This window comes from Tenrec ecaudatus, chromosome 3 (genome assembly GCF_050624435.1).
Source record: "Tenrec ecaudatus isolate mTenEca1 chromosome 3, mTenEca1.hap1, whole genome shotgun sequence".
Taxonomy (NCBI): domain Eukaryota; kingdom Metazoa; phylum Chordata; class Mammalia; order Afrosoricida; family Tenrecidae; genus Tenrec; species Tenrec ecaudatus.
This window is the reverse complement of record NC_134532.1, coordinates 74,067,673-74,087,491: the sequence shown is the minus strand read 5'-3', so window position 1 is coordinate 74,087,491 and position 19,819 is coordinate 74,067,673. Positions and strand designations below refer to the sequence as shown.

Below are 19,819 nucleotides of genomic sequence, written 5' to 3'. Positions count from 1 at the left end.
GTGGATCTGCAGGCAGAAGAGTCAGTAGGGGTAGGGTGTTTGCACAGAGGTACCTTCTACTAATTGAAGAGATGGATGGTAAGGTTCTGGGGCAGGGAATACGCACCTGCCAGCCAAGGATGCTGGGGAACAGGGTCCCCAGACCACAGTACTCTTCCAGATGAGGAGGTGGTAGGGGCTGGACGCCTGCTCAATATATTACATCCAGGCACTTCTTCCAGCCAAGGAGGTTATGCGTAGTCTGACCAATCTGCGATGGTGCTTTTGCTCCCTGAGGATGAAGCAGGTGTGGGGCACCTAATGCAGGACAGCGCACTCTGCTGGCCTAGGAAATGGCTGCAAGTGAGGTGACTGTTGGCCAAGGGGACAGGGAGCATGTGCCTTCAAATATTGATGAAGCACGCATGTGCGTGCATCTGTGGCCACAGGACAAGCAGTGGCAGCTTGGGGGATGTTACTAGCAACAGGCGTGGTGGTGAAGGTAGGAAGGGGACAAACTTAGGGTCACCGGGAAGGTGTGGGAGCGTGTACCTTTCTAATCCCTACCCACTGATGTGGCCACTGGTGTAGTCTGGGATAAGTGGGACTAATTGTGAGGGTTTTTGCCGGGTGGCTGGCTGCAGAAATTTAAAATAGCCTCCTTATGTCATGCTGTGTGTTTATTGCTATTTTTAATCCGTTTCTTCTTCTGGTTGGTATTTGATCTACTTCTTTATCCTTTCCTTTGACTTTCTATCAGTATCATTCACGTATATTTCATTTGGCTTCTCAGGTCTTTGTTACAGAGGTCCTGGGTAGGATATCTAGTTGATATGCCTTTCTGGTCCAAGTTTCAAAATACATATTAAAGCAGTCAGTTTCACATTTCAGAAACATTTTGAAAGTAAAATAATTTAATTATTGGGGGCTATTGGACTTGGATGCAATGGGTATTTATTTTAAGAGAGGTGACGTGCTTTGCATCCTTTTTGGTCAACATGTAAGTTGCATTTTCAAGAACCAGCAAGTCATTGTCTGTATTTTATATGCCTTGGCTATACATTTTTCCTTAATGAAATGGTGTTCAAAAGTTTTTTTTAAAGAAATGGTGTTGAATATGCTAATGTGGAATCATCACATGCTTCACTGTTTTTTAATTAAAAAATAGAATGTTGCTGCTTGTGACATTCACAATTCTCAAATGATGTTTTAATGAACAAAACAGTATTGATTTCAACGATGCAGAACATCCATTCATTATCTGAAAACGTAGCGACTACTTCTTAAATGCAACATTAATGCTCAATATGTTACATGGATCGAGGTATTCTGATGCTTCCACTTTTTACTGTGGCTTTGAAATCTGCCGCCTCAGGAGTGTAGCAGAGCAGAAAGGACTTCCGCTTTATAATCAGACAGACCCAGGCTCAAGTCCGTGTAGTTAGAGACTATGAATTAGACAGTTTACCCAACCACTGCTAACCCTACGCTGCAGGTTTGTTTTGAGGATTAAATTTGGAACAAGTGAGTAAATTTGGAACAAATGACTAAAGCGCAGCTCATTAAAAAGTACTACTGTTCAATAAATATTAATCCCTTTCCTTTACTTCTGCCCAAGTAGGTCACATTTGTTTTTCATGACTCATCCTTGATTCTGCATTCTCTCGTAGGAGGCATTCTGGATGGATGACTGCTGGAAATCCGTTGCTTTAGCCAGCTCTTCTTCAACACTGAAGGATTTACTGTGGCATTGAGTAATGAGAATTTCGGTGAGAGAAAATTAGATTAAGATAGTATAGGAACTTTTCTTGGCAGGTCACTTGAGCCTTAGATGTTTCTTAAGTTATGTGATTATTCTTTGATGATCTTAGGATGTTACAGACATCTACTTATATGTGGATCATGCTTATTTTGCAAGAATAAAAAATAAATAAGGTTTCTTTTTGATGATTTAGCAGCCTTATTATGCATTTTACATCATTATAAATATACTGTCATCTATCCACCACTTACATTTTTCCATCATTCTTACCCTCCAGTTTATTCTTCTCCCTTTTTTCAGTTGGTTAACATATTTTATATAGTACATATTGAAAAAGGTAAGACTAATACAAGTTCATTATTAACATATTTCTTTCATTCCACTCCATTTTGGTCTTGAAATAAATGTGCATATTCTCTGTAAATTCTGTAGTCTTTGAGGATAAGTTCTGGCTATTATTCAGGATCGAGAAAATGAAGCATATATCCTTAGTAGTTAAGATGGCAGGAAGCACGACTTTATGAAATCATCAGTGGAACTGTGAAGGCTTTGACAGCACAAAACCAAAATAGGCAGGCAAAAATAATAAAATCTTGAAACTTCTAAGATAAAACTTTCCCTAAATCATCAAATAATTACTATTGAATTGCTCTGTGGATGGCATGTAGCGCTTTTAGTTGGCTTAAATTATTACAAGTTTTTTCCAAATTATACCAATGTCTAATGTATTTGCACATGGTCACACGAAATTAATACATTAATAATTAACCTGCATTAGCATGACATGTTTCCAATATTTGCTATATAAAATATATCAGCTAATTAAAAAGGAGCAAAGGATGAGGTGAGGACATGGAAAGGAGAAAAATGTAGGTGGTGGAAGACATTAGTACTTAAGTAAATGAGCAAATATGAAAGTGCTGTTAAAAGTGGTGTCATTAAAATATTACTGGAGACATGCTGCTTAAAGAGTTTTGCACATGGAAAGAGGTAGAGGTAGGTGGGGGAATCACGAAAGACTAATTCGCATTATAAAGTTCTATTAAGAAATACTGTCTCTGAAATGATGATAAATTTATACCTTTCAGACCTAGAAATAAAATACAATGTTATTTTAACATCTCCTGTTTTATAATTCTAATAATTTTGTCACTAATTCTATTTTTCAGAAACCGTATCTGAGAAGTACCTCCATCCAGTGCTTTTTGGGTTTACTTCTGAACAGTCATTTTTTAAATGAAGTTGGCATTCATGTTTTCATTTTAGGGTAATTTCAGTTTAGGCATACATGTTAATACTTATAATCACTGTCCTGTGGAAATAACCTCTTATGCTTGATTGGTTTATTGAATTCAGTGGACATAAATCTTTGGGTACTCAGTATTTGAAAAGTGATCACAGCCATGGTGATATGGAGAGATGGGGCTATGGAGAATGAGAAAAGATTTGATTAACACCTAACTTAGAATTTCTCTACTTTGGAAATATTCCCAATATATCCCCAAATGAATTGGTTTGCAATTAAACTTGGAAGAACATTCTATAATTTGATATTGACATGCATTTCACAAGATAGATACTTAGGCCTTGTCCTTGTTGCTTTATTTATGGCTGGCACTGTCCTTTGAGCCTCTATCCTAGCTCTGTTTAAAACATATTTTTCCTTATTTATACTTTTTGCTTTTCTTCCTAAAAATCATATTTTTCCTGCTTATTAACTTCTTCTTCTCTCTTAGATGCTCACAACTGACCCAAAGCACCCAACTTGTAGTGTGTAGTCTGGCTCCCAGTTCAGTTTTACCCTACTAATGCCTTCATGGTATGGGGAATCATAGATTCGTGCAGGTAAATCTTCCTCCCAAGATAGATTAGTGTTGGCTATTATGCTACTGTACAAGAGCCATCAGAGATCGACCATTTTTCCTGAAACCTTAACATGTATTCCATGGTTTTATGTGATCAGTGTATCTTTCGTTCAGATATTAAATTTAGATTTTACTAGAGACAAGCCCCTTCAGCACTGATTTGGTTAAAGCCTGTGATGTTTTCGAAGAAAGATCCTGTAAGCAAAGTGCTAGTGTGAATGGCTCAGAAAGGACACAGTCAACCTGCTCTAAGGAATAATTATTGCCACAGCCATTACCTGGAAGCAGTTAATGTCCATTTTGATAATTTTACTCAATTATGTGACTTAGAGGTCTCAGGGGACCTCTACTTGGATAAAGCAAATAATTCATTAGAAAGCATTCCTTAAAATTTTCCTATATTTCAGCCACTATTTCTATTTCACTGTGATAAGTTATAGAACTTATTTATACATTGTGTCTCCAATCAGGATTTTCTCACAAGTCCAGGTCGCCTTTCCTAATAAGTCAAGGCTGTACTTTATGTTTAGTGTTCATGTTCATCTACCAAAAAAACAGACAAGGATAATAGTGGTCTTTACACAGGTCATGCTAATAATTTTGATGATGATGATAATAATAATCAATATTGGTTGGTAGTTTGCTTGTAGTATTCATCAAGATGATAAAAATTGTTCAAAATGCTTTAATCTTATTCTTATTATATTTTGATTTCAGCAGCGTTAGTGCCTGTCTTCCGAAAACAGAAGCTAACTGGGAGGATGTAAGGGGTGATTTGGAAAAAATTGAAAAGCTTATTCAAGTAAGTACTCATTTTTCCACCAAATATTCCATTTGGTCACTACAGAGTATGCGTCTCCTTTATTTTATTCCAAGTCTTAATGAAGTATCACTTAGAACAATATTTTGTAGAAAATCATGAACCTTGTAAAGCTTCAAATCGTTTGATTACAGATTCATATTCTGATGTTCTTTGAAACCATGTACAAGCAGCCCAAGGAGCTCGTTGCCCTTGTAGGCCAGAGACGACCTTCCCCTAACTACAGAAACTAACTCGGCAACATCTGAAGAGAAAAGCCCACCACAAAACATGGCCTCGACCACGGCCACTGGTCTTTGTTGAGCAGACTGGCGATTTGATTCTCTACCTAGATGTATCGGGGTCAGGTGAATCAACAGGAAATGTTGAAGAGGAGTCCTACTAATAACAGTGACTTGGAGAGGTGCTCTTTGCCTCTGAGGACCAGAATTTCCTGTCTTCTGCCTAGATAAACCTGATCTGGAGAAATGCTCTTGAATATAAAGCTCTTTCTTACACACATGTGAGTGTCTATGGATATGTTTCTCAAGTCTACCCAAACTAACACAACAGTTATCAGAAAATGTGCTCCAATAAAAAATTACAAATAGTCCTGAAACAATAGACAACATCAGCAAAGAAATAGAAGATGCACAAAGGAAACAACTGCTAATATAGTACTTATAAAATACAATAACAGAAATATAAAACTCAGTGGAAAAACCCAGGAGAAGACTGAATAACAGTGAACGTGGTGATAAAACACCAGAGAGAAAACAGACTGGGAAAGAAAGGGGGATCTCTGTAGGACAATAACAAAAATTCATTGCATAGTATATATGTCACCAATGTCCTATAAAGAAAGGAAAAGAGGGTGAGAATGAAAAATATGTATACATTTAGAAGAGTATGGATAAGCATTCTACAAACTTATTAGAAGACATAAATCTACATATTCAAGAAGCAGGGTGAATCTCAAAGGGAATAAAAGTAAATTTAAAAAAATCCATACCAAAACACATTGTTGTTCTCCTAAAAACTAAACACAGAAAGAAAGACAGAAATCAGTGAGAGAGAAGGATACCTTATCAGCAGGGAAAACAATTTGAAGAACAGCAGGTTTCTCAACAAAACTACGGAGACCAGAGGGAGTCAAACACTCTTCAAAGGTTGAACTGAAAGAAAACAACTGTTAACCCAGAGTTCTGCTTCCAGATAAATTGCCCTTCAGTAATGGAGAGGAAATCAAGCAAATGTGAGCTCAAATATCAGAAAGAAAGACGACAACTTTGAACACCAATAAGAAAGAATAATGGAAAGAGTAAAATTTTAGATAAATATACTGGACTCGTCATTTCCTTTTGAGTTTCCTGAATTATGTTTTATCATTGAAACTAAATTATAACACTATCTATTGTGATTGTCAATGTGTGTAGAGGAAATACTCAATTATATTATGAGTAGAAGAGATAAAGAGAAGAAAGGTTTCTTTGCTTCCTTTGAACTGGTGAAATGCTGACACCAGTGGACGGTGATCACTTAGATAAGTAGATTATAAACTATGTTAACCACTAAGAAAATGATGCAAAGAGATATAAATAAATGAAGATGGATTTTTTCTAACCATTCAAGAAATACACAGAAATGAGTGAACAACATAACACAACACAACTGTATGGTTACCTACTGGAAATCCATTTGAAATACAGTTAAATAGGTGGGTTGGAAGGAAAATAGTGGAGAAAGATATACTAGGCACATATTAATATTTTAGAACCAAAGTAGCTATATTAATATTAGATGAAGGAGATTTCAAAGGTAACTGTCAGAGATTAAGAGGGACAGTGGTTTGTTACTTGTTATCAAGTCAGATCCAATTCATGGTGACAAGATTATAGATAGCAGAACAAATCATTGCCTGATTATGTGCCATCTTCCTGATTATGTTTGAATTCAGTAAGTAAGGGACATTGCATAATAATAAAAGATCAATCCACCAGGAAAGCAAAAGATACTAGTTATGTATGCATTAAGCAACAGAGACCTCAAATACATAAAGTAAACATATTCACTGAGTGGTGAAACAGACAATTTTACAAGTGCAGCTGAGGATTTCACCACTACCTTTTCTCAGTAACTGATAGAACTACTCAAAAGAACCTCTAAAAAGAGGCAGAAGAACTGTTGTGAGAATGGGATCTCCTTAAAGTCTGGAGAACACTCCACATTGTATTGGCAAGGTACCTAGTTTGTGAAGGCATCCATACAACAGATATCAAGACTGAAAATATCTGGGACACAAAACAATCTCCCAAAATGATGAGAACTGAAATTACTCAGAGTATGTTCTCTGACCATTGTCAAACAACATGAGAAAGCAGTAACAGAAATAAAACTGGAAAATCTCTAAATGCCTGAAATAACCACTGTATTTCTAAATAACCCATGGAGCAAAGAGGATGTCTAGAAGTAAATAAACATTATGTAGAAATGGGACAACATGAAAATGCAACGCCCTGAGCGATGTGCGATGGAGATAGAGTAGCATGGAATAGGAAACTTACTATTACTAGATGAGCACATTGGGAAAGAAAAGGGTCTCAGGTGAAACCTCTAAATCTCTCCATCAAGAAACTAGAAAAAAAGGAGAGAATTGAGAAGTCAGGAAATAATATGTGTGTGAGTAGAAATTAAAGACAGAGATTTTGCAACAAATATTTTTAACACAATCAATAAAATACTTACACAGATGAAAAGACACACATTATTCATTTAGAAGTGAATCTAAGGACACTGCCCTGGAATCCGCAGTCCTTGAAAAGGAAACAATGACTACAACAGTTAACAGAAACTATGAGCAACTGTACACTCAGATGATTTGACAACTTTAAGGAAATGGAAAAGCGACTTCAATCTACAAACTACCCAAATGAAATAAATAATCAGAAATATCTTATAACCACTGAAGATACTACATTCATTATTTACAAACTTCTGAAAAAGACATAACCAGGCTTCGCTGACTTTATTGACAAATTACTGGTAGATTCAACAACTTGGAAATCGTGCTGTGTGACGAAGAAGCAAAAAGGCAAAGGGTAAACAAGTTGCATTCTTGAAATAAATTGGGGGGACTGGGGACCACAGAAGTGGTTATACGGAGTGAGAGAGCTGGGTGGTGGAGGATGGTGGGCAACAAGATGAAGGTGGTTCTACAAGAGGAACCCCAGGAGAGGCCCTTGTGGAGGTGAATCCTGACTCAAACCTCAGAAATGTGGATGGATTGTGTCAATGTCAGTTTCAGAATTGCAATAGTGTACTGAGGTTATGGGCACAGAATACGTGGGATCCCATATGAAGCTAAAATCATCTCAGAAATAAGAATCTGATTGACAAGGCTTAATGTGTCTAGTTTTATTATACCTAAAGGAGGGCATACTTTTTCATATTACCTAATTTTTTTTCTCTTCCAGTCTGTACATTTTGATGCCACATTATATACCGAAAGTGATGCTCATGTGAGTTTAATTTTTTTTCAAAATTGTTATATTTTCTAGCTTTAAATATTCTAAAACTAAAATTTTAACAATTTAATATATATAGGTGCTTTTTTAAAATTTAACTTTGATGTACTTCTAGAATGGTTCATTAATTTTAGAGATATTTATTGATGAGGACTTGAAGACAAAAACTTTATTGTTATAGCCCAAAATAAAAATATAAAAGGTTTATTCCATCAATGCCTAAAAGAGACATTTTATGACTTTGTAACAGACTGAGCTCATGATGCAAATTAGATGCAAGAATCAGGTAACTTACTCAATTTCAAAGTATCCAATATATCACTCATTTTCAATGCTGTAGTATATTACCATCTCAAATCCTGTGACCACAAATTGATTAAACACATCCATGATCTATATGTTTCATGAAGGTCTGCATTTGTCAGAAAGAACTCTAATTGGTTACTTTTTGTGTGTTTAAAAAAAAGACATCCCCTAAAATAAATCAGAATTCAAAATTAAACATCGCTCATTAATGTGAGGGTACTTCAAAAATTCGTGGAAAACTGGGATTAAAAGATAATGGCATGTATGATTTCTGTTATGTCATTAATCCTTTTCCTCTGGATTGAACACAGAGCCAAGAAACAGGTCCCCACATTCTTGCTCTTTGGAAAACACTCTCTATGTTGGATGTGTTCCAAAGGGTGAGAATAGTTATTCAATTGCTTCTCACTTAGAACATCTCTGAATTATTTGATATTTAACTGACTACCTCCTAAGCATTGGAAAATAGGGTTAGCCAGAAAGTGAGAAAATTGTACTGATTAACCTCTAAGATAGTGGTACTGCATGTAACGATTGTCTTCCTCCTCTGGATTCAGCATCATCTCTCTATATTGCATTTTCTACTACCACTCTGCATTGTGAGATTACTCTTTTGCAAGAAGGTCACCCTGTAAGCCTTGGGCTGTAGAAAGCCTCTGAGATTGACATGTATATTTTATGTGACTGAGTCAGTTACTAGTTGTGCCACCTTAGAAGTCACTATATGGTTCTGAGTCTCGGTGTCACCACTGTTATCAGGGTGACACATTTGCCCCTTCGGGAGTGCACAGCTCCAGTGAGGGATGAGCGACACAGCCAACGCCTGTCACGGGGCTGTGTTCTGTCCTTTCTTCACCCATTCAGGAAGAATTTATTACTAAGTGTCTGCAGGCTCCCAGGCAAGTCAAACAGTCCATGACCAACCCCACAGAGAATCATTTTCTTTTAAATTCTGGCATTTGTTAAACTAACTATTGTGAGATATGTATTTTCTAGGGTCATAAGAGATCCTTTTCTGAACTGCCTAATCTGAGTGGACAAACATTCTGAGTGGAATTTTTGGAGTCAGTTCTGGCCCTTTAACCTTGAGCCTGTGGGAACAGCATGATTAATAGCCACCAATATTTGGAGTGTTAACAATATAAGCGAATTACCACCATTCTTGCTTGTAATGTCAATGTTTTGAGAGTCTAGGGTCAATACGATCTTGCGACTGCACAAACTCAGTGGGAAAAAAATAACCTATTAGCTCTAGGCTTTCAAGTTTAATTTTTTTTTTCTGTACAATAGCACCATGCTTCTTGATTATGTTTCATTTGTTTGGCTTGACTTGGATTTCAAAGCCAGAAAGGGAAAAACAAACAAGCAAACAAAAACCAAGCTGCTTCCTGTGTAAAATTTGTTAGAGGTCTTTTTTGAGTATGTAAAAGGTTCGGATTAGCTTTAAACACTCAAAATTATGTCCATGTGAAAATGAATGATCTGAAAATAATTTAAGGTGCTCAGACTGGTTTTTTATAATTCTATTTTCAGCCGAATTGCAAAGTAACTGCAATGAATTGCTTTATCCTTGAGTTAAGAGTTATTGCACATGAATCCAGGAATATGGAGATTGACGAAACTGTAGATAATCTGATCATCCTAGCACAGAGCAGCTTATCATCTAATGGGGTGAGTTCTCTAACAGTCTGTGCAGGTATGACTGATGTTTTTTGGTTTCCTTGGGAGAATCATTAAGCGACTACCCTGAATAAGCAGATTCTGAAAGCTGTATTACTGGTACGCACTCTTAAATGGCTGCTGGCTTTCTTAACTAACAGCTACTTATTGAATAGTGGCCGGCCCTACATGCTCAGTGGCCTCCGAATGCCTGTAGTCATGTGGAATGGATAAGCAGGCATAGGATTGCATAATTAAGTAGCAAGCAGAATCGAAGCAACGGAAGCACACTTCTTGGATTATTCAGATGTGCCAGTCATGATTCTTCAGGCTTTAAATGAACCATTCGTTTAACCTTCACAATCATCCTGTGAGGTAGGCATGGCCTTGCCGATTGGAGAGTTAACGAACTGACGGTTCTGAGAACGTGAATACCCGTGGTCATGCAGCTGGGGAAAGGAAGCAAGGATTCCGGGCCAAGCCGTCGCACTCCAGAGTCTGTCCTCCTGTCACACAGACGCAGTTCATAGAAGAGTGATAGGAACTCGAGTGATTAACTGAGTGCGCATGTGCTAATAAACACGAGCAGGGGAGAGGTCCAGGAGAGCACAGGCGAGAGGCGCCCGCTGCAGACGAGGGGCGCACATGAACCAAGCCCCCTCGCTTCCATGGCTGAGGGCACCACAGGTGGGTTTGGAGGGTTGCGATGCTAGTTTAAACTGGATGATCAGAGAAGGCGTAACGGACACGATGGCGTTTGCCAGAAATATGAGGAAGTGAGTTTGAACATGCCTGTGGAAGGATGTTCGGACAGAGGTAACGGGGCACTTAGAATGCTCTCTTAAAATGCCAACTGCTGAAGGTTTGCTTAAATCTCACCCTCTCGGTCATTTCAATTCCATCCCTACTGCAAGCACTACATATCTGTAAGCCTTGACTCTTTCATGGCATGCCATACCATATTGGAATTTCTTACATTTTTCCCCCTTCTGGAATATCAACTTTAAGGAAGCTGGTACTACTGTACCTGCCCCCCACCCCCCACCCCCCAGCATTTATCCCAGTTCCAGGACAGTGCTTGGCATAGACTAGACCCTTGATAAATTTACAAAGCAAATATGTTATTGTTCAAAATACTTCCCAGGATACATCTCTGCCTTATCAATGGAAAGACTTAGCTGCACAATTAATAACTCATGGCAATCAAACCGAACTTTGAACTCACTGCCATCAAGTTGATGCCGACTCATAATGAGCCTATAGGAGAGGGTAGAACTGCCCTTTGGATTTCTAAGACTGTAACTCTTAACGGGAGGAGAAAGTCCCATCTTTCTCCCTAGGAGGGGCTTATGGTTTCAAACCACTGACCTTGCAGTTAGTAGCCCATCGTGTAACCACTGTGCCGCCTGTGTACCTTTGCTGTCACCCTCATCAAGACATAGTTGGGAGGGCTATGTGGCAGAATGAGTGGCAGGTCTGCACAGTCAGAGACCTGGGCATGAGAATATGAGTTGATTAGAGAACGAGGTGAGTCATTGAATATTTCTACCTTCCTATATGAAATGATTCCATTGAGAATTAAACAGGACAGCATTCTCTGGCAATGAGGAATGTTGGTACATTGGGATCCCATATGTTCACTGTTGTAAAAACTGAATTTTGACTTTTTGGGGTCAGTTTTTGTGGCACAGGTATCTCTAAGAAGGTGTATGTATGTCCTGGTGGCATGGCAGGTATGCATTGCTCAGCTAACCACAGGGTTAAAGTTCAAAGCCACCAGCTGCTCTGCATGAGAATGGCAAGGCTTTCGACTCCCCAAAAGAGGCACAGTTCTGCCATCATCAGCAGTGGTTCTCAACCTTTCCAATGTCGCCATCCTTTCATGCAGTTCCTCATACGGTGGTGACCCCCAACCGTAACATTATTTCTGTTGCTACTTCATCACTGTCATTTTGCCACTGTTATGAATTGGGTGACCTCTGTGAAAGGGTTGTTTGACCTCCAAAGGGGTCGTGACCCACAGGTTGAGAACCGCTGCCCTACAGGGTCAGCATCAACTCGATGGCAATGATAAAGAAGGTACATCTTTGATTGGCATATTCTAGTTGGACTATTCCCATGATATATCTCCACCTTATCAATAGAAAGATTTAGTCACACAATAAATAGCTTATGTCAATGAAATTCCAGTGGGAAAATTCTCATATTATCCCTGAGGTGTTTATATCACAACAATTTATGGTATTCCCCTCACTAGCTAAGTTTACTCAGTACCGACTGGATAATTGCCATGTGCCAGACATGATGGTATAGGTGGGGGTAACAAACAAACACAAATATGTCCTTGGGTTCTTAGAAGAGCTAAGAGAATAATAGTATAAAATTATTAAACACCCATAATACTTATTAATATGATATCTGAAGCACTGGGATTGAGTTCTAAACAGGGGGCTCTAAGAATGCACAAATATGTATTTCACCTGGGATCTCAAGGATTCTGAGACACCTTCTTAACAGAGACAACACCTAAGAGTTCTGAGGTGTGAGTGGTACTAGCTCAACCAGGAAGGATGTAGCAAACTTAGAAGTGTGCATTAGTATGATGTGTGGCTTCAAGGAAACGCATGACCTCTGAGTGCCGAGGCTACCATGTCTAAGGCTGTGAGGACTGGTGCAAGAGATGGGTAAAACCGAAACACACAGGAGGTCTGCGTGCCATGCAGAGAGGCGTGGGCTTCTCCCAGGGACAGGTGATGAGACGCCAGCCAAGGGCTTCAGATACTAAGTTTGCGGTCTGATACACATGGCTTATTTTAATTGTGTTGTTATCAATATTACTAATCACTGATGGGATAAAGAGCCCTTATCACGTCTCTCCCTTCTGTTTTTCCATTGATTTCTAATATGGTGTCAATTTGCTGGTTGCCATGTCTCCAGATCTCATCATTCGGCTCAGATATGATATTCTCAGGGAAGAAGTAAAGTTGACTAGCTCATCTAGTCCTTTCTTTTAATTTGGCAGAATACAACCGAATCCGGATGCAAGGAATGCGAGGAACTAGAGGAGAAGAATATTAAAGAGTTTTTGCGGAGCTTTGCCCATATTGTGCAAATGTTCATCCACTACCATTCCTGATTGCGATTAATCATCTTCAGCATTTCTGTTATTAACAAACATCGTTGTGCTGCTTAGGGACAACAAAACACTGTATTTCAAATGGGCTGCCAGAACATTTTTCTAACAAGAGGATGAACAGGAGCTTGGCTCAGAGAAATTCTCCGAAAAGAAGACAGGAAAGAGTAACATAACAAAAAAACTGTTGCCATTCGCTGAGAAGGCAAGCTGTCCTTATATATGTGTCAGCGTAAAGCTCGCTCTGAAAGAGTTTTCAGTGGCTCGTCCTTCTAAAGTAGATCTCTAGGACTTTCTTCTGAGGAAACTCTGGGTGAATTTGCACCTCTGACCTTGTGGTTGGCAGCCAGCACAATCACTTTTACAGAGTGACTATGAACTACCATGTTGTGTTGTTCTGTTTTTTTTAATTTTTAATTTATTACCGGGCATGTACATAATTTAGTGTAACATAAAATATTAAATAAAATGATGTAAATATTTTAACATTTGAAAATGCACTGATATCTTGCCTTTTGAAAGAAATAGGAGATGTGTTCAGGAGTTAGAATCAAAATATTTGATGATTCTTTCGCAAGAGCTGCTTATGAGTGGCGAGAGAAAGATGTGAGAGCCTGCTGTCATCAGATGGACAACCTTGCAAAGCCTACGTGACAGCTCTACTCGGGGCTGCAGGGCCTCCCGGCGTCAGAACCAACTCAGCCAAGATACGTTTGGTTTAATCATCAACGTTGGACCTAAAGAACATTTTGAGCATGACCCTCCTAGTGTGCAATCACTAACTGCTAGCCTTCATTTACCCTTCAATTGTCTCTAAGCCCAGAGGAAGTATTTGCTGTCAGTGACATATAAAGCACCCATTTATGAAGGAAATATCAAAATTGTAAGTGCCTGGTATAAAATGCACATTAGTAAATTTGGGGTGGCAAAAGCAATCATCAACATTCACAGATAAATACACTTGTGTGCAGAAAACTAATACTGATGTATGTTATGTTTACCCAAGTGTAGACATTTTATTTTTATATTGCTTTTGCTGTATGTGTAGAGTAAAGAAACTGATGATTTGTTGAAGTCACCAATTATCTGGTAGAAAATAATCGTTTATAATGCTTTGTCTCAATTGACTGTCTGAAACTATAGTGAGTGCTCTTGTAGAACCGTGAGATAAATGAACGACTCTTGTCCCTTGAACTCCATTTATGCCAAAGGGAATATGAGAGCCTTGAATTTGTAATAACCGAGTTATCTCAGAATTGATAAAATTTCCCCAATATATCTTTTTCTCTGATAATAAACATTTTGACTCTTAGAAAAATTCAACAAACTTCGGAGCGAGTTCTAAGGAAAATCACGTGGAAAATGGTCAGAATGCGGTGTCCACAGAACTGAAAGAGGTGTCTGAGAACCGGGAAAAAAACTGAAGAGAGAGAGTGAGCGAGCACGAGCCCTGGCAGGGTGCACATGACCGAAATCCCGCCCTCCTCCCTAACCTGAAAGCGAATATCTGAGAGAGAAAGGGCACAGGCCCTGAGAGGGCACACAAGGGCACGCCACGCACACGGCAGAGGTCCCACCATCTGACCTGAAAGAGAGCGGCCTGCCCTCAGTCTGTGCTATTTAACACCCCCTCACCCCCCACACCCCCTATCCTCACTTGTGGTCGTGGGGAGTTACGTTTTTTGAGGATCTTGGCAGTTCTTAGTGTCTGAGTTCAGGTGCATATGTGATGTACTCTTGCTGGTGCCTGGTGTTCTTGTCCAAGTTGACTTTCACCTGTGCCTAGGTGTCCTTGGTCTGCGAATGCCCACCTTTCAGTTGTCCCCCATAGGTGTCTAATATGTGCCTGATTTCTTTCCAACCCCTTAACGGTGGCATGACCAGCTAATTTTCATTTCGCATAGGCAATCAGTGAAGACAGTTCCTCCACTCCGTAATCTTCCTACCTTTTAGTAAGATCTGACCTATTTCCCACCTGATCCACCCAAAGTTCCATATGTATGAGAAGTAAGATATTTGTCTTAGAGAGCATTGTGCTCCATCTGGCAGATAGTGCTTAGAACCGAGTGCCAATTTCAACTCCACCCATTTGTGGTCACTACTCACTTCATGTCTGATCACATCGAGCATGCCATGGTGCTCTGAGACCTCTTGGTCAGGTGCTTCTTTATTCTCAGGAGCAGGGACTTCCTATTCTTCAGTCTCCATGACCTTCCTCCCACTAGGCTTTATCTATTTTCGCATCAGACTTTGCTGCCAGCTCAAAGGAAAAATTGCAATTATAATGATGTGCAGGTGGAGAGATTTGAAACTCTTAATGAAATACCACTTTGCCAATAACGTAAAGGCAGACCCAAACCAGAAACTGAAGGCGCTTTCCGTGTAGGCCAATCTAAGGTGTGACCTCATTGCCTTTTGCTCAGGAAGCTTTGCCAAACATCCCATCCCTCTGTCCTTGACTTCCTCTAGGAAACATTATCTTTTGCAGATCTGCATGATTTGTTCCCTTAGACTTTCCATCAGGACTCTAGGTGTGACCTTGGGCACTTCTAGTCCTCGAAAGCATTCCAAAAGGACAGAAGGAAGCAGACGTATAAACACGGCAAGAGTGGCAGTTCCCATCATTACAAGACTTCTGCAACAATGCGAATGGCGGGGCTTTGGATTGTCTGGAGGAAACCCCTGTTTCAGACAAACGAGCAGGTATAGTTCAAGGGTACACTTTAGTGAGGAAGACAGTGACAGCAAAACGGTAAACATTTATTCATGGGTTTGCTATCTTGAACATCTTATCAAATCCGGTCTTCCTTTTCCACAACTGGTGTCTCTCGTCACTTGTCAGACTTCCCCAGATGAGTTGACTCACTATTAAAACGGAAATCACAAGCAGGGTTGCGGTCTGGCCGATGCTATCTCTTCTGTTCCACCCTGATTCACTTCAATGAGAGACAATGGAGTAGGAAGGATGATCAGCTGAGAATGCGACTGGTATTTCTCTTTCAAGTTTCCTCTGCCGTCTGCGGTGCAGAGTGTCTGTGCAAAATTATGTTCCCACATAGTGCCCCATGCCCACTCACATATCTCAATATTCTTGTCAAAGGGCACTTAGATATTTTGTTAAAATAGTTTAGGAGAAGTCTATATCCTACATGACTTTAAATGAGTCGTATGCTGCCTCTCTTATTTCCTGCTCTCAGGAAAATCTTTGGCAGCATAGTACAAAGTTTGGGGGCTATGGCAACTGAAAATTTCCATTGCAATGGACAAATATTTTTGTATTGTCTGTTTGCCTTCTTTTGCTGTGTTTTCCTTTGCAACATAAAAGTTTCACTCATTGAAACTGAATTTCCAATCCAAGATTAGCTTCCTTTCCAAAGACTAGTAGGATGGGAGGAAGGAAAATGGCAATGTCGGTCATATCACCCATAGTATGTAATAGTGTGGATATATAAGCAAACAACTTAACCTTTGGAATTTTGCAGTGCTCAAAATTATGAATTCGTTTCACTTTCGTGACTGGAACACTTCAGTTGATCTAGGAAACTTGAGGCATAGATTTGTAACTTTTTAAAACTATATGTTTAGTTAACTTAAGAAACAATGATCATGTAAACCAAACTGAATTTATTTTTGAATGCCTGTTACTCCTAGTTAAGCTACTCTTATTAGATCAGTCTTTTGCTTGTGCTTCAGAATCTAGTCTTCTTCATCTTTCTTTCTTGACTAACCAGTCATTTGTTAAAAGACAGTCTTTTTGTCTCATTTACTTTCTAAATGCTGAAAATATTTGTGATAGGGTTTATATAATAAAGGAAAAACAAATCCATATGCTTAGAACTTAAAGTGAGCCACATAAAAATCAAGTTTACAATGCAAAGCCATGTTGATGAATTATATCTTTAACTTAGCTTTAAATATATTTGTACATATCTACAATATTTACATATTGTGTGGGTAATATATGGGCATACTATCTGTCCACTCTGTTTGGTAATAAACAAACATGACTAGAAGGCAGAAGAACTGGAAATACAAACAGAACAAATACAGAATGTGCGAACCAGAGAATTTAAAAAGCAATCACAAATCTAGTTTTATATTCTCTCATTCCTCATTTTAAAGATAGAAACAATAGAAGTATGTTGTTGTGCTCCTGTTTTTTATGGGGTCTCGGGTGTTTTTTATGTATTACTGTTTGTGGCTATCAATTTTAGTGACTTATAAGGTCAAATTGACATCTCCAATTTGAATAGAAAGTAATATGATGGTTTCTTCCTCATACAAATATTCAAGAATGCAGTTTTCATTTTACCTGTTATACATGGTACATAGAAATAAATAAAAATAAAGAAATAAACTCATTGCCATTGAGTTGATTCTCACTCATAACAGCCCTATATATATGTTGATAGAAGCCTAATACAAGCATAGTGTTAGCTCTGCACAGCCATATGTGAGTTGTGGATAGTATATGCATGCAAACTTAATGTCATCTAGTCAATTCTAGCTCCTACCGATGCTATACAGGGTTTCTAGGACTGCAAATCTTCCTGAAAACAGACAATCTCATCTTTCTCCCTTAGAACAACTGGTGAGTTTGAGCCACTGACCTTGTGGATAGCTGTTCAGTGCCTAACCCACAGTACTACAATGGGTCCTTATGCTGTGTGTGAATATTCTCTCAGAGGAAATCCCATTCCCATACAGATTTGTTTCATTGACTCTGAGTTTGCCTGATGACTTCATTGTGTTCTGAGGAATTTATTATGCAAGGTAAGCTTCCAACTCGTGCAGAAGTCCTCTGATGGTGAAATTTAGCTGATGCCACATAAAAGAAGAATTCAAGAGTAATTAATAATAAAGTCTTGACTTTGTTCCCTATTTTACTTCTTCTGTCTTGGATTACAAAATAAGTTAAATTTTAGAGGAATTGGATAGGGAATTGTCACATGGAAGCCCAGTTCAAAACTGTCTGCTTCATTTTTACGAACTATCCGTACTTTCATAATTGCATCATCAGAGAAGCCCAGCATGGGCTTGCTTTCCTCATCGTCGTCGTCATTTCTATTTCCTTTACTAACATCTTCAGTCCTTCAGTCAGATTTACTGAACGCCTAATATGTCAGCACGTCCTACTAGGGGCCATGACTGCCACTGTGAATCAAAAAGCTGTAGTCTCAGCTCTCAGCGATTTGGATTCTGACAGCCCCTCAAGTGCTTGTTCCCTATTATGAGTTTTCAGAAGAAGGATGGAGTGTCGTGAGTGTCTGCACATGGGATGAGTGTCGTTCCATGTGTGCCCGGGAAGTGATAGTTGGGGAAATGATGGCTGAGCTCTGCTATGACTTCTGATGAGGAAGTACTTGGGAAGAAGTGAAGGGCCAAACTGAGAAACAGCTTCCCAAACGTCTAGGTCAGCATCCTGGGGTGTTTAAGGAGCAGAAGAAGGACAATGAGGGACCAAGGGCAGAATGAGGAAGTGAGTAAGACAAACATCAACTGGGCTTAGAGGCTTTAATGAGCATTTATGTTTTGCTTCCTAAAAGAAATGAGGTTCTTATCCAGACACGCATAAAAATACAGAAGGCAGCGTCTCAGCTGCTGAAAGAAGAGTTTAAAGTCACTCTCTCCATCCTACTAAGCCTCAAATTAATAAAATCACCACCTCTGAATCAGAATCAAGTCGATGGCAGTTTTTCTTCTCTTTACATTATTTTTACAAGTTGAATGAAAATAGCATCATTTCACATAGACGTTACCATTGTCATCAACTAATGGGCTCCTTGCAATATGGCAAAAGTCAAATTAGGCAGGCAATTACTTCTCCATTGTCAAAAAGAACACGCATGTGCACGGCGTATGTCATCTATCTGAGTGGCTGAAGTTTTAAGAGGTAGAGAGTTAAAGGTTAAAGGTTACAGGACTAAGGTTATAAGGGTCACAGGGTTAGACTTGCTCTGTGGACAAAACCTTAAACACAGAGGCATTTTTATGTTTAGCGTTGTCGGCATACGCTTGACGTATCATCACACAATGTCACTTGACGTATCATCACACAATGTCACTTGACGTATCATACAATGCCGTCGTTGTATCATGTTCGAGGAGTTGTGCAGTAATCGTCTCAATGAACTTGAAAACATTTTCTTCTCCCATCCATTGTCCTTAGCTCCTCACCTCCCCCGTTCCTCCCCAGCCATGCCCCAAGATAACTAATCCAGATACCATCTGGATAGAGCTACCGATCCCGAATTCCATATGGAGGAAATCATACAAAACACAAACAGGATGCCAACCCCACCTCCCCAAAACACTAACAATACAAAATTTAGAAAACCTTCTATGGAAAAATAGATGGGGGTGTTGTTTGCTTGTATTTTTAAATGATAAACATTGGGTTTCTGGGAACCCATCGTGTTCATTAAGCATAAAATTGGAGTAGAGAAAGAGGTGCTAGTGCACAGGGACAACAGAGAAAAGGGAATATGGCAAGGTAATGACACTGGGGGCAAGAATGTTTGCACTGCACTTAAGCCGAGTGGCCCCATCCCGTTTTCAAAGCTGTCACCTTTCAGATGCAGGTCTCCAGGCCAGGTTCCCAAGGCACCTTTGTTTGAGTTCAGCCTGCTAAACTTCCTGCTAATCATGAAGTACTTAACTGTTTGCACTACCCCAGGTCAGCATTTAATTCGAAAGGACAAATACTGATGTTTAAGGAGAAGACAACAAAGAAGTGACGGCGGCACATGAGTGACAATGGAGTCTGAGATGGGAGTAGAATAGCAGTGTACC

At 39.2% G+C, this 19,819-nt stretch overlaps 1 protein-coding gene across 2 annotated transcripts in view; it reads left to right on the top strand.

Moving 5' to 3' along the window:
• IL15 (interleukin 15) overlaps nt 1–17,269 on the top strand; it is an 82,529-nt gene extending 65,260 nt beyond the window's left edge. For both annotated transcript variants that reach the window (XM_075543755.1, XM_075543756.1), the window contains exons 3-8: nt 1,650–1,748; nt 2,911–3,008; nt 4,324–4,408; nt 7,879–7,923; nt 9,769–9,906; nt 12,917–17,269. In XM_075543755.1, coding sequence (XP_075399870.1) covers nt 1,737–1,748; nt 2,911–3,008; nt 4,324–4,408; nt 7,879–7,923; nt 9,769–9,906; nt 12,917–13,030 — 492 coding nt within the window. In that variant the 5' untranslated portion in view covers nt 1,650–1,736 and the 3' untranslated portion in view covers nt 13,031–17,269. The remainder of the gene's footprint in view (nt 1–1,649; nt 1,749–2,910; nt 3,009–4,323; nt 4,409–7,878; nt 7,924–9,768; nt 9,907–12,916) is intronic.
• The last annotated feature ends 2,550 nt before the right edge of the window (nt 17,270–19,819 follow it).